At 34.1% G+C, this 15,445-nt stretch overlaps 1 protein-coding gene across 6 annotated transcripts in view; it reads left to right on the forward strand.

Moving 5' to 3' along the window:
* The window catches only part of CACNA2D1 (calcium voltage-gated channel auxiliary subunit alpha2delta 1), a 362,532-nt gene that overhangs the window by 240,589 nt on the left and 106,498 nt on the right, over positions 1–15,445 (forward strand). For all 6 annotated transcript variants that reach the window (XR_010998941.1, XR_010998943.1, XR_010998942.1 and 3 more), the window contains exon 7: positions 10,676–10,807. Coding sequence is in view for 3 of the 6 variants with exons in the window: in XM_068189573.1 (XP_068045674.1) it covers positions 10,676–10,807 (132 nt within the window). In the remaining 3 variants the exon portion in view is untranslated. The remainder of the gene's footprint in view (positions 1–10,675; positions 10,808–15,445) is intronic.

The following is a 15,445-nucleotide window of genomic DNA, read 5'->3' on the forward strand; positions in this document are numbered from 1 at the left end:
TAAGTTTGTTGTTAAATGTGTTACAGTTTATTTGTATGTCTATAAAAATACGTATTTTGTTTGGTTTTTATCATGCTCAGGCCCCTCTTGTTAAGTAAGTTGAGTGTCCTCTCCTTGCAGTTATAATAGAAGATATTGCTGTGTTCCAAATACATCTGGTGCTACAAAAAAATGAGAATTGTGATATGACGGCGTGCATGAGACAGAATAACACTCTAGAGTATAAAGTGTTGCTGGTTGACTGTGAACTTCTTTGCCATTGGAAAGCAAGTTGTTTTTACTCTCAGCTACTTAATTTATTTGACCACTATTGCTTTATGAGAGCTGGATCTGTCTATGGTGGGATTGTAGTTCAGATCAGAAATGCCCTTTGGAAGAAAGCAGTTTGGCCCGAGTTACTGCAGCTGACACTGCTGAGCTACGCAGAGAGTGGCAGCTGGATTTCAGAGATGCAGCCTGAGCAGAAGATGCACTCTCGCAGTTCCCCTGGCCCACATCTGCTGTTAGTGGACATTCTGTAACATTAGTTACAGCACAGGGCAGATGTAGCGGAAAAGAAAATCGCCAAATGCTGTATATGAATATTGTAATCCCAGCAGCAACTTTTTCAATGTACATAGCTGATTCCATTGCCCTGCACTTAGGGCTGATACAGGTGAAGCCTCTGAAACCAGGGTGCTGCTAGAAAAGCAAAAGAATGAGTTTCTTACAAGAAGCTTTCTGTTGCTTCATTGGTTCTTTTCTTTTTTTTTTTTTTTTTTTTTTTTTGTTTGTTTGTTTGTTTGTTTTCCTGAAAGTTATATGAAAAAGATAATAGATATTTCTTCTTCATTTTTGAAACAATTGCTGCAATGGGTTGTTAGCAGATTGGGCCATTATTTCCCTAGAGTACATCCTGAATTGATGCAGAATGTCAGAGCAGTGGGATTTAGCAGGTGCTGAGCTGCTGGCATTCAGTTTTGCTTCTTTCATTCATCAAATATGAAAGTTAAACATGTGAAGAAATGCCTGTAAGAATAAGTCTGAAGTTTGGTTTATTTCACTATGTCATATGAATCCTACACTTTATTTTAAATCCAGATTCATACTTTTATATCCTCCTCCTTTATCCTGGGAGATATGGCATTCTGTATCCTTATTCCCTGACTTCAGTTGAAAATAGCTGCTTAAAATACTGTATGACTTCAGGGTTTTGTATAATATATTCGTAACTAATTTGTTTACATATGCATTTTTTCACTCCATAACCATTGCTCCAGCTGTGTTTGTATTTCCTTAACACATTGTTCGCTCCCTAGTATTGGAAACAATCCATACAGAAGCCTTTAGAAACCTCTAACTCAGCAGCTTCTCTCATTTTAAAAGCTCTGTTTATGAAGTATTTACTCATTCAGGAAGGATTATGTGCCTTAGTTAAGTATGGGAGGCTAAAGTGATTAAAATTTAGTACACTCTAGGCCATTAAGGTAGGTATTTATAACAAGATAAAAATTCTTCTTAAACAGTAAAGTAGATGTAAGATAAGATGTCTTTCTTCATCCCATTCCAGTTTTCTGCAATATTACTGCCTCGTCCTGTGGTTTTGTATTCACAATGTAAATTAAAAACAAGGAGACCTTCAGCAAGCACATTTTTAAAATTTATTTTTATCTGGACATTGTCGAACAAAGAATTTCTATACTGAGTGATAAAAGCAGTGAATAGAGAAAATTCATATGAATATATACTCATGAGAGTACCCATGACATGGACCAGACAAAAACAACTACAAAGAAGCTTAATTTTACTGTGTTTTCAAAGATCCTTTTTTAGTTTTTTATTATTTCAAAGGCATTCAGATTCTTATGAAGTCATTTATAAGGATTTTTTTTTAAATTTTCTTAAAGCATCTAAAGCAACAAGCCCCAACTCCTAATATTGTCATCTGCTTATTGGATCAGACTGACAAAATACTATGTACAGAGAGAGTGGCTGAACACTGCAGGGTTACAGTGTTCTGAAGATGAGGGATGAAATCAGTTCCCTGGGCAGTATAAATTTTGTCATTAACTTCAGGGAGGCCAGGATTCACTGGAACACATCTTGGCATCTCAGAAGAGGACTGGGAGTCTGTGTATCCTTCTGCATAGTGTAAACACTATAGAAGAAAAAAAATCTGTTTTTCCTTTTGTAAAGGGACAGGGAAAGCCTTTACAGCAAGAAATAGAAGTGTCTTCAGAGCAAGAAGCACCTCTGTTTATACAGGCAGTAAGCTTTCAACTTTCTGGCTCTCCATAGCCCCATGATCATTAAAAGAGAGGAGTTTTATTCATGCTCCCTCTATATCATCGGGAGAAAACACCAAGCCACACTTACTTAGCAGGCAAGGTAGAATACCTTTGATGATGCTAGGGCCAAGGATAACAATTTCTGTTCTGTTTTTATATTATGAGAACTCATAATGCAATTGCATATGGAAAAGATTTTCATCTGTTGGAGAGAGGGGTAGTTGAATTTCAGAAAATATCAGTCCACTTTGTTTTCGGACCAGCCTGTGATCAATAACAAGAAGAAAAACAGCAAAAAAGAATGTTTGTGGAAATTTCATTATTTTTAATTCACAAGACTTATCCATGAACTGATTGGAATATTGATGAGGAACAGGAGCTGTCACATCTTTACCAGCTCAGGTGATGAAACAGACTTTGTCTCATCATCATTTTTCTCACATTCCTGCTTGTGCACTATATTCCCCTCACACTTGGTGTGTCTTAGATTTCTGTTGCCAGAGGTATATTTAAATAAAAGAAAGCAGCCTGCTATTCCTTAATATTTCATATATGTGGGGATTAGATTAGAATCCATTAACCAAATCCTCTGTATTACTTCAATATTTCTTAAAATATGTGTTCTCCATGTATTTCCTATATAAGAAAAGAATGTTTACAGTACAAAAATTATTAAAAATTATTTTAATATTTTATAATATAGACAACATACACATGTATGTACTCTATTTAGAAATATATATGAAGTCATTATAGATATCCCCAGTTTATTTGCAAGCATTTAATATTCATTAATTGCAGATGAATAAGTGGTTTTAATTCCAATTCTTGCCCTGCCAGTAACGCTGTATAAAAGTGCATTTTTGTGGTTACTAAATTTAAGCTTTTAAACAGACATTTTCTTTATTTGTAACAAAGAGTGACATATCAGATTAGGGCAGCTTTTTGCTTGACAAATCCAATTCTTAATTTAGCTAGCCCATGTCATTGCTTTAATAAAATAATCAAGCTCAATCTTAAAAGATCTGGGCTGCTTGCTGGTATCTCATAGCAAAAGACCATTTTAGGACATTCTGCTCTAAAAGAAACCTTCTAACTGTCTTTTCTAATTTATTCTCAAGTACTTTCTACCCATTTGTTGTGCCAGTGCCATCCTTACTCTTACATACCGTTTTTGAGGGTGGGCTTGCTTTCTGACTCAGTTTTGGTTGCGTCACTGAACCTCTGCCTCCTTTCACAGGACAGATTTTCTGTTCTTCACAGCCCATCTCAGTGGCCATTTTCGGCATTTTGTCCAGATGCAGTTCATCTCCTTGTCGTGATGGACAAAACAAACTTACAGAATCTGAAGCAATATGATGAGTGGTCTTTATTGTACTATCACATCTCTGCCTTTGCTGGGGATGTGTGTGATTTCCAGTTTGCCATGGCTGGGAAGAGCATAGAAAGAAATGTTGCTGGATGTTATGCATGCAGTAAGAAAAACTGTAAGAACTTTTAAAGAGGTGTTCTACATAAAACCAAACAGGATAGCATCCAGCTCTGAATTAACTGTTTCCAGACTACAATTAAAACAAAATATGATGGAAAACAGCAAAATAGTTTAAACAAAGCAGAAAGCATGAAGTAAGAGAGCATTTTTGCATGAATTTGTCTATTCCTAGTCCTTTTCCTTCTCACTTAAGCCATCTATTGCTTGGGATTTACTGATCTTTTAAGGTGCTCTAGTGATTAGAAAGTTATTGAAGTGGTGGTACTGTGGCAGAATGATGACAGAATTTAATAAATTATTCTAGAACAGCATTTTCAGACAGTCTTTTGATTGGTTTTATTTGGTTTTGTTAACACCTAATTAATTTTTTTTAGAGAGAGAAGTCTTCATTAAAGATCAAGCATATCTCTGTAGTTACTTTAATTTGAATGTCACTCGCATATCCTTTGAAATGCTAACAAAAAATTAGAGCAAATGAAGGAAGAGAGAGTTAATACATGAAATATGTGTGTATTTTTTGATAATTAATCCCTTATAGTCCCATAAAAATACAACATATTCATCTGTTTGTATTTTTTCTGTTGGGTTTTTTTGAGGGATTTTTTTTTTTAAGAAGGAATTATTTCCAAATAGTGACTCTTTCAAGTAATCTGTAAAACTAATAGTGAATATTATCATTATTATTTTGATAATGATGAAATAATATAAGGGTTTATCAGGTTCTTAAACTGTGCATATCTCTAGAAAACCTGAAAAGTCCTCCAGAACCACTGTAATGAACAGTATCTTTCACTCATTTTGTCTTCTTGCCATCTTTTCAGAAAATAACCTTACAGCAATATGTGGTTGACATTGGGTATTATTCCATTCTGAAATGTATCCTAGCATATTTTGAGATAAGAGGAAGCAGGGCACCAACATGTAAGATGCACAAATGCTGTTTTCAGCAATGGGTTCCAGTTTAGAATATGGGTGTCTTTTGTGCTATGTAGAGATAAACAACTTGTTAAAAATTATTAGTGTGTACTAAAGGGTCTCTGTCTCTGCATTGCATTAACTCTTTTTTGTTGAATTTTAATAGAAGCTTAATCCTATCTTTTGTTCTTGACATTTTTATTCTCATTTCCTCTTCTGGGCATTACTTATTTTAATAAGAATTTACTGTTCTTCTCTGGCTATCAGTATATGGCAGCAAAGCCAGGCAGCAGAGAACATATAGCATTGCCAATTAACTTACTTGATTTGGCACAGACACAACAGTATTCTAGACTTCAGTGACTTCATGGAATTATTTATAGAATTTCTGGGACATAATGTCAAATATCTAATGAGACATGGAGAAGTTTATTTAAAAAAAAGTACATGACATTTTATCATTTATGCTTTTAATTGCGAGCATAAAATATCTACTCTGTAGAACTTGAAAAGATTTGATTCAGTAACTGCTCCATATATTAAAAATTTTATTTTAATACTTTGGTTTTATTCACCATTAAATGCATATTACCCAAACAGTTCTGATTATCCAGTAATGTTAAATGATGATATGTTGGGATATGGAAATGCATCTTTCAAAGCAAGATTTTGTAACAAATTTGAAGAAATGTAATATGTACAAGATCTAGAAGAGCATCGCATAATGACCTCTCCAGTTGGAAATTCCACTATGTAATAACTGTTGTTTGTTAAATTCAAAGACCTATTTTTGCTTTTCCTCCCTTGCTTTGATTGAAAAGGATACATTGCCTTGGCAATTATATATACTTATTCTGATAAAATTGGAGAGTCTAAAAGAGAGGGTTGATACTACCCAGTTCCCCTTTGTCTAAAAATTTTACTATTGCTCTCCTTTACCTATTTTCTAATCAGCTGTAAAGTTTTTTTGGATTATTGTTTTGAGTTGGACACTTTCCTATGGTTTTGTATAAAAAGCATAAATATCTAAATTCAGGTTTCTAATGCCACTCAAAGGACGATTTACCTTGAAGAAAATGTTCATTTTGAAGCCACTATAAATCTTTTCCTTGCTTTGGCCTTTTTGATATTGCAAGAGAGAAGAAGGTGCCTTATAACACACATCTAAATTCAAAGGGTTGAAGTTCAAGTTACTACTAGAACAGTTCTTCAAATTATATTTGGGAGTTATGTAGAAAATGCATGTGTTTGTGTGTATATTCATGTATATGCATATACTAATTAAGACACACATATGGATAAGCCAGTGCAAAAATCCAATTTAAAAGTGCCTTCAAACGAAATGTCCATTCCTATGGAAGAAGAAGACAGAAGTGCAACTTTCCAGGTGCAGTGGAGAGTGAATAAAATTCTGTGTAATTTAACATAAACATGAAGGAATGTAATCTTTAAAAAAATAAGTGAAACACACAAGTCATAAGGAAAGCTAGTTTATACCTTCAGTAGAGTTTCTCTATTATCTGATGAGCATGGGTACTGATGGAAGCATCTGGGTCTGCACACATATATGCAAAAATATGCACTTGCAAAAGTGTTGTCTTTCTTTGCCCACTTTTGAATACCATAATATTTGATTGAAAATATATATTTAAATTATAACAATTACTACTGTTATCTTTAAAGAAATCAATGGGTCAACTTAATTAAGCGTGGTATGGAAAGGTAATACATTCCAGATATTAAAACAAGATTAATGTACTGCTGAGGAGCTCCCTTCTCTTCTCCCCAGTGTCTGTGTAGCTGCTACATCAGGGAACAGCAGCTCACATATTTTCAGATATAGGAAATAGCTCTCAGACTTTTCAAATAAAGTTGTTCCCTGTCTTGAATGCAGGCCAGAGCCTCTACACTGAATAAATCATCAGACGCATATTCCAGTTCTTTTAAAGAATGTACAGCAGTGCTCCCTATTTTTTATTGATTGCATTTGCAGGGGAAAATTGAATCCATTCCTTGTCAAGGCCCCTAAACCTCATTTCAAAAAGAAGAAGGAAAAAATGAAAAGATGGATGGAGTTCAGTGAAATTAGCCACAAAAAATGATCTTTTATATTGTGTGATGATGAATTTTATTTTTTCATCTTGCTTGTATCGTGTGAAAGGTAACAGCTGATGTACTCTGAAGTAGTAATCTTCAAATATTTTTTTTAGAATAATTGAAAATAACCTTATTGAACAGTTTTCTCCAACCAAATTTTCTGCCAATTATCAGTCAAAAGCTCTTCCCTGTATGTATGTTAACACAAAGAAAGACAAATAGATATAGAGAAGTGTGACTGTAACACCTCTAAACATTTTATTTTAGTAAAATGCTTTTTTTTTATCAAACAAAAAATGAATTTTCATGACATAAATGAGGTTAATATAAACTATCTCTCATATTAGAGTATTCTGACAGATGCTATGTTCTCTACTATGAGCTAGTGAAAGTATCACAGCTTTGATTTTTTTGTGCCAGTTCAGAATCGGGATATTTTATAAGGAACCATTCAGAGAATAGTTTTTTACTGATTAGGACTAGGTTTGCTTGCTTTTCTTTGGAAAGTTTCAAATCCATTGCTATAGGCTTTAAACCAGAACTCAGAGGTATTGCTTTGAAGTTGCCTATTACCAGTGATATTGCATCCCAAAAAACCAAAGAGGGCTTGATTTGCAGCTTTTTTTTTTAAGTCCAGGGTGTATGCTTTAGCAGAAGGAAAATGTTAATAGAAGCTGTGGAAAAACACTTAGAAAAATAAACTATTCAAACTAAAATTCCCAGCATCATTTTCCTCATTTACTGACTACTGGATTAGTTAACAAGTTAACACAGATATGGATGCATTCTATATCAAGTATACTTTTAGATAGAATGAAAAAAAAAAAAAAAAAAAAACCAAAAACAAAACAAAACAAAAAAAAATTAGCAAACCACTCCAGGAATTATTATTTTAATGATCATAAAATCATTTATTTGAGTATCAGTCCCACCAAATAAAATGCGTTTCTATTCAAAACACAATTTTTTTTGTCATAATGAGAAAGTGAATTAAAAAGAAAGTGATATGTGTTAAGCCTGTCATGTGTTATGGGTTATTACAGAAATGAGACTTGGGCATTTAACTGTGAATTTCTGGGGTGCAGGAATATCTGCAATATTGTAGAATAGGAATATATTGCAAACTGTTAGTAGCCTTTTCCCAGATTTATTACAATTTCCTTCTGTTAAGATGCTCTGTTCTTGTTGCTTTTCTTGAATTCCACATTATTTTTTTTTTTTTTTTTAATTCCAGCTTCATATCTTGGGCCATTTGAGGGTTTTGTTTTTTCCCCTTGCTGCAGATTCTTGGATTTTTTTTAGGCTGTTGTATTTGTCTCCTGGAGAAAGTTACAGAGGAGGAGGAGGAAGGGAAAAGTGGGACATAAATAATACCATGAAACTCTTAAATCTTGCTGTAAAACATCCCTTCCCCACAAATATTACACACAAGATCTAGTAATCCTTATCTCTTACTTTATAGTCTAATCTCAACAAGTCTAATAGAGTGCTAAAATTACGAGTTCTAGTTTTTGGATTCGGCACTTCAGTGTTTAGTTATTTTACTATCTGTAGATTGTCTCTTTTCTTTTGGTATATGTTTATTTGAGATGCATATTTGCATATATATGACTGTGTATGTGCGGAGCTGTGAGCATACAGATGTAACTCTTTGCAATACATATTTGGGTGCTATTACAATCATAGAATCATAAAATATGGTAAGTGGGAAGGGACCCATCAGGATCACTAAGTCCAGCTCCTGGCTCCAGGACCTGTGTGCCTCTAGAGCATTGTCCAGATGCTTCTTGAACACTGTCAGGCTTGGTGCTGTAATCACATCCCTGGGGAGCCTGTTCCAGTGCTCAGCCACCCTCTGGATGAAGAACCTTTCCCTGATACCCAACCTAAACCTTCCCTGACACAGTTCCCTGTTTTCTTCTTGAGTCCCCTTACTGGTCACAAGAGTGAAGAGACTGGTACCTGTCCCTCCAAACAGGAAACAATAACATGAAAAGAAATAAAATCAAGCTGAAAATATCTTGTCTACCTAAGTGACAGAGCTTCTTAATGACTTAATGGAGCCACTTCTGGAAGAATGATATGACACAAAGTCAAGTTTAGAGAGTCCATACATAATCTTTATTTGCACAGCGGGTCAAACAGGATCGAAGACATAATTGAACAGTAACCATTTAAAAATTATAATTAACATCTCATGGTGCCTCAGGGAATTTTTCTTCTTTACATAAACATGTATTTATTTATAATTATCTACTTGACAAAAAGAGATGTATATAGTACAAGCTTATTGCTTACAGAAAATCTCAAGAGTTGGAAATTTAATTTGATATTTCTTCAGAAAGATATCTCTTGAGAGAGTAATATCTTAAAACTTCTCTAAATAAACCAGATAAACCTTTCTGTAAAATACATGGTGTAGCAATTTTATCCTTAACCTTTAAAAACAAACTTATAAAATTTAATGTTATGATCTCATTTCTGTAGTACCTTTTAAGAGCCTTACTTTGGAAATGGATTGTAAACTGTTAACTTTCAATCCATCCTCATTTTTATAGTTTTGTTTTTTTTTTTTCATTGTAGCAGGGGGCTAGAATGTGGACCTACGTAACAAATTTTGCTCTGTAATGCCACTCAGGTCCCTTCAATGTGAATTGTTTTTATTTCAGCTTGACTTGCCCATTTGCAATAGAAGATTAATTTTCTTTCCTGTGTATGCAATAACATAACGTGAGCAGGATCTCTATGACAAGTGGCACTTTTTGTTGGATTTATACCTACATCATTAGCTGTTTTCAAAGGTTTTTTTTCCTCTAGGTTCCTTTCCATTATTGGCTTGCAGATCTAGGTGCTTCAATTTAAGAAATATTGCTTACAATCCCACAAAAGAAAGAATTAGTGACAAAGCCATCAAAACCCCCTTGCTTTTCAAAAATAACTATGCATTTTAAATTGCCTAAAATTGGAGGGGGGGAAGGGGGAGAATTAATGAAATACTTACAACTGATTGAAGTGAAAAGCATGATTTATTATAAGGTGTTTTGTTTCACAATACGATTTCATTGATTACTGAGTCTACTCCATTGACTCTTTAGTGTAGCGGTGTTGATCATTTAATGTTCAATTTTAAAGTTTCTCAGTATAGGTCTTTCTCAAGAAGGTATAGAACATGTTGAAACATTCCATATTGTTTTCATCATATAAATTATTTGATTGATTAAAACAAGTATTGGTACAGGACAATTTTATGAATGTAAGTTTCTGTGTAACTGGCAACATAGTGTTTAGCTGAAATGTGAATTTTCTTGTGTTTTAATTTGATTGACTCAACTCATAAATGTTAACATTCACATTGCTGTCCTTACTGTCAGAGGCCAGATCTCTGAACATTAAGATCTTTTTAGTGTGTGCTAATGAGGACTGCTGTTCATGAAGCCCCAGCTTTATTGTAGCAATACCTCATCAATGCTTTTTCCCATATAATCCATTTTGAAAGGGACATCTCTGTTAAGTTTATATTATACCTCCTTTTGTTGATGTCATTGTACTCATTCTTATTGCAGTACACTGTAGTTAGCCAGCATTTATTTTTCTGTAAACAGTCTTCTATGTGGTTGGGAAGTGCAATTAGAGTGACATCTCAGGAAGAAAGTCTTTTTAGAAGATATTGTCTGTGCAAATAAACCAAGGGTCATGGCATGCAAATAATGCAACGAGAAGAAGAGAGTGTCAGGAATTTAAAGAAAATGCCCAAAGGAAAAAAAGTGTGTTTCTTAAAATTTAATTTCTGGATTAGTTAAATTAAAACTTATCGCTTTCTCAATATTCCAGCTTGCTTTCTGTACTGTTGCTTCCCATGTTAGGATGTGATTTTCTAAAAACAGATTTGTTTTGTCTTGGACAGCTACGATCGTGTTAAATGAACTCAACTGGACTGCAGCGCTGGATGATGTGTTCAAGCGCAACAGGGAAGAGGACCCCACTTTATTATGGCAGATTTTTGGCAGTGCCACTGGCCTCGCAAGGTATTACCCAGGTAACTGACCTGTCCTAGACAATTGTCCTATGCCATGTATTGCATTAAAAATAATCTGAATTATCTACGAGCAATGAAATATAACTAAAACTTGCTTTTTTACATAGGCACTATTTCATTATATCAGAATTACACACTCAAGGATTGTGAAATTATTCTGATATAAAGCTAACATGAGAGGGAAGGAACTGGGAGTGAAATATGTAATTAGTATTTTTTAAGAAAGAAGAAAAGAAGATTCTGTCCTTTAAAAAGCAGAAGAGTTTAATTTTATTTTTTATAATATTTTCTCTATCTTGTGTAAATAATCACTTGAATAGTTGAAAGTGAGATTTTTGCACTTGTCTAGTTTTAAAGATAGTGACCTGGAAAGTAGACATATAATCATGTTTAATGTCAGTGAAAATTTTAGTGCACCATGCTATGTTCATGTCTCTCAGAATCCACAACCTCTGACAGGTTACTTCAACCAGCATCTGTTTCACCAAAGAATCTCATCAGTTGATCACACTAATTTAAATAGATGTATATTTTACTGAATTTAGATAATGAGTAGCCTGAATTTGATTTTTGTTGTTTGCTATGTAAGGGAAAGCCTTGTTTTACGGCAAGACCTGTACTGCTGCTGCTGCTGTTGTTAAATGAGGCTCCTATCAATGCCTGAATAATGTGTCCACTACACACATGAGAGCTGTGTGAAGCTTTTTTACTCATGTCTACAACTGCCTGAGGAAGAATTCTGAGAACCTTTCTCTTCTGTTTATACAAGATTGTTTGTGTTTCTGAGGGCGAAGGGGATTATTCTAAAGCTGTTATTGTATCATTAGCACGAGTGCTAGCACAGGCAGAAAAACTGCCTCCGGCTAGTTTACAGGAAGAATATTTCATAGCACTTGAATCCTTGTTTGTTTTGTCATGCTGGATGATCATGAAATAAATACGGGAAGATGTTGCAAAAAGAAAACAATATCAAAAATGCTAATTTAACATTATTTTTTCCAACTCTTCCAATGCTTTTGGGATCTGTCATCATGTGTGGGGTCAGCATTTTTCATGGCTTACTATCTGATGTTTTTCTAGTACTGAAAAAAAATGTTTCTTAAATATATCAGTCTGACAATCTCTAGGAAATATTTCACTTGAAAATTAATCCCATATATTTAAAAATAGATTCTTATATCTAACTAACCTGTCTACTCCAGTTGTTCACCAGCACAACATAGGAGCGTCAAAATCTCATGCATTCTTGCTTAGAACACCTGTATAAAATGGGAGAAGCTTTTCTCTGTTTTGCAGGTGCAAATGTTACTTGTATATACTGCATCAAACACAATTTTAAATTTAGTGTAAAGCCCAGATACTCACACCTGCTATTTATTCCATAGCTAAGTATTTAACAGCTGTCCAATTCTGTCAGAGCATAACTTCATAAATTCCTGATTACCCAATTCTTAAATGCTGGACATGCATCCACAGTGTGGAGCAGTCTGATACTCTGTAAATTATATCTGTTGTTTTGTGCATCTCCTTCCCATTGTGACTCAAACTGGAAAGCCTTTTACCTTTTAGGTTTGTATAACAGGTCTTTGTGCAAGGTTCTGCATCTCTCCCTTGTTGTAAACTCCGTTTTCTGACACAGCAGGTGATTTGAAAATTAATTCAGGTTTCATATGCTGAAGTAGATGCTTATCACATTTGCATTTTAAAAATTATATTATAAATTGTAAAACATTGCTCCATTATATTGGCCTTTGGTAAGCCTGTTTCAAAGTGATGAATTTTTCCATAGTGATGATATTTGTGAAAGAATTTGGAAATATCAAAACCCAAAATTAAAATGCATGGAGAAGTCAGCTTATTATTATCTTGAAGATATTCACCCAGTCTTTCTTCCCATATTAAAAAAAAAAAGAAGTTCAGTACCTCTAAGCTACAAAGGGTGTTTTCAAACAGAATTTTTGTGTATTGATGTTTTTTTATCTGATATTGTCCTACTGCTTTGAGTCATGGGCAAAGGGTACATCACTTCTGTTCTAAGGAGGCTCTTGGGCTGTCCTTTTCACCATCGTAACCAACAGCATGAAGGGATCTTTCTATGAGCAGCCCTGTGAGAAGGAAGTATGTGTAAAATATGAATGTTTGAGCCACCAGCACCCCAGTCTTCCCCTATCACTTGTGGATACATTCTTCTCCCTAGACCTGGAGTGATGAGACCATAGTATCACCTTTATCTTATCCCAAAATCCCGCTGCAATCCCAGTTCCAGTGAGCAGCCATATTTGGGGAGGGATGGGCTTTGGTGGGTGTGGATGGAGAACCTTTGCAGCTGCGCAAAGGTTCTTGGATGATTTTAGCAATTTTTAAGCCATTAACCATTTCATTCTCTCACGTTGCTATCAATATTCTCATTAGTTTCAATGGCAGCATATTTTCAAAGAGAAATGCCAAGGTCTGTTACTCTACTGGCAATCATCCATTTTGATATGAAGATGCCAAGAGCAATTTTGAGATTTCTATTAGCTACTCTATGAGTTCTGAAGAACTCAAAAATAAACAGCAATTTAATAAAAGAGCTCAAAAAGAAAAAGGATATGAAGTGCATGAAGCTTTTAAGAGGATGTAATATATGCTCATTCATATGTTTAAAGGCACAAATCACAAATTAGATTTTCATCCATTGTAAGACTAGCTCTCAGTAATCACAGGCCTCTACAATCAAAAGGAAATTCTGGAATAAGGACACCTTTTTACCAGTGGGGGAGGGTTGCGTTAGGGAATGTTTAAACAACTGGACTCAAAGGAATGTCAAGTTTTCCAGAAACACTAAACTGGGAGGAGCTGTCGACTCCCTCAAAGGCAGAGAGGCCATTTTAATATAGGTTAAACAGTTGCACAAAATTTGGATATTTTATGGGTTTTGTTTTTTTTTTACATTTAATGATTCTTAACTATAGTTATGAATTGTCATGTCATTGAAATAAAAAAATAAAGATATAATAAGTTTAATATATTTAGATCACTTTATATTTAAATTAATTTAGTATTATTTTAAAATACTAGAAATTTCCAGCCTTATTACTTCAGGCATACAGTTTTCCAATGTATAACTCAAGAGTAAGAGCCAGTTTTCAAAAGTGCTGTGAAAGGAAGCTGAAATGTATTTGCGGGACTCTTTCATGAAAACACTACTGAAATTCAGTGTTATGAAAACAGTAAACAAAACCAGAGGAGTTTCTTAGGTAAAACTGTGAGTCACTAAGTTCAAAACTTGGATTCTCTGTGATAGGGCAAGAGAGCACAAACTATTATAAATTTTGAATCGCTTTCTCCTTAGTAGTAGTATATGTACATATACCTGCCTAATTATTTGACTTCATAAGTCTAATTCCTGAACCCTGTATTGGCTTTTAAGATGTCATTTTAGGATGATACTTGACTAATTCTAGTCCAGACAGAGGGTTTTGGTAGTTTTTGATTCAAAATAAAAGCAGTAATCTGGCAGTGATTTATCAAGATCTTTGAAATTAGCAATTCATTCCAAACCAATTGAATCTTTTTTCTGTTTTTTTTACAAATATTGAATCTGTTGCCTGTGGGCTTGCACACGTAGGGTTTTGTTAGTGTTGTGTAGACAGAAAGGTATTTTAATATAGATCAGGTTTCAGATTTAATTTATAATTAACCACAGAGCACTGAACAAATCTGTTGCTCAAAAATAAATTAATTTAATTAAATTAATTTAATATGATTTGACAGATATTAAGTTACTTAAATTTTGTGAGGCATCTATCCAGGTAATTTGAATGCTAGGTTTTAGAAAGAAGCTATCTAAAAGAACAATTTAATATAATTTTTTTTGGTGGACTACTTGGAAGTGTAGCTATAAAATAACCAGTTCCTCTTTTAATCATGAAATTCTTTTTAATTATAGACATAATTAGGATTGTAATTGTTACTCAATGTTTCATTAAAATACTGCAATGGGAGGCATATTATTTTCAGTGTAGCAACTACTAATGAAACAAACTTTAAAACAACTTTGTATTTAGGTCCCTTTTACCAGATACCATCTCTCTCTTTGTTCATTGTTTGGGTCTTTTTGTTTGGTTTTGTTTGTTTGTTTGTTTGGGTTTCTTTGTTTTGTTTTGTTTTTTTGGACTGCAGACAACAGACATTTATTTGTAGTTAAATATTGTACAGGAGGCCTTCTAGTTACAGTAATAAATCTACTTAAGAAAAATGGGTTTCATAGGATTACTGAAATGAAAATACAGTCCTGATTTAGATGAATGTTTAGTAAAAAAACTGTTTGATCAGCGACACTGACTCAGGTCTCTCGGAAAGTACACTAAATAACAATTTGTACTAGAAAGGGTATTACTGATAGGGAGACTGATAGTACTGATAGTTTCAGATTTCAGTAAGTGAGTTACAAATATTCATAATTGTGGCATGATGATGCATGAGTAGATTCAGCATCTTTTATGAGGAAATGCTGAACCGAGGCTCAGTGGGGCAGTATTTGGTCTGCAGTGACCAGAGGTCTGAAGGTGGGAATGTGCCACACTTGGTCAAGATCCGAAAAGTTGAGTCAATTCAAAACTACAATACAACTGAGAAAGAAATACTATCCTGTCC

Source organism: Anomalospiza imberbis, chromosome 5 (assembly GCF_031753505.1).
Source record: "Anomalospiza imberbis isolate Cuckoo-Finch-1a 21T00152 chromosome 5, ASM3175350v1, whole genome shotgun sequence".
Taxonomy (NCBI): Eukaryota; Metazoa; Chordata; class Aves; order Passeriformes; family Viduidae; genus Anomalospiza; species Anomalospiza imberbis.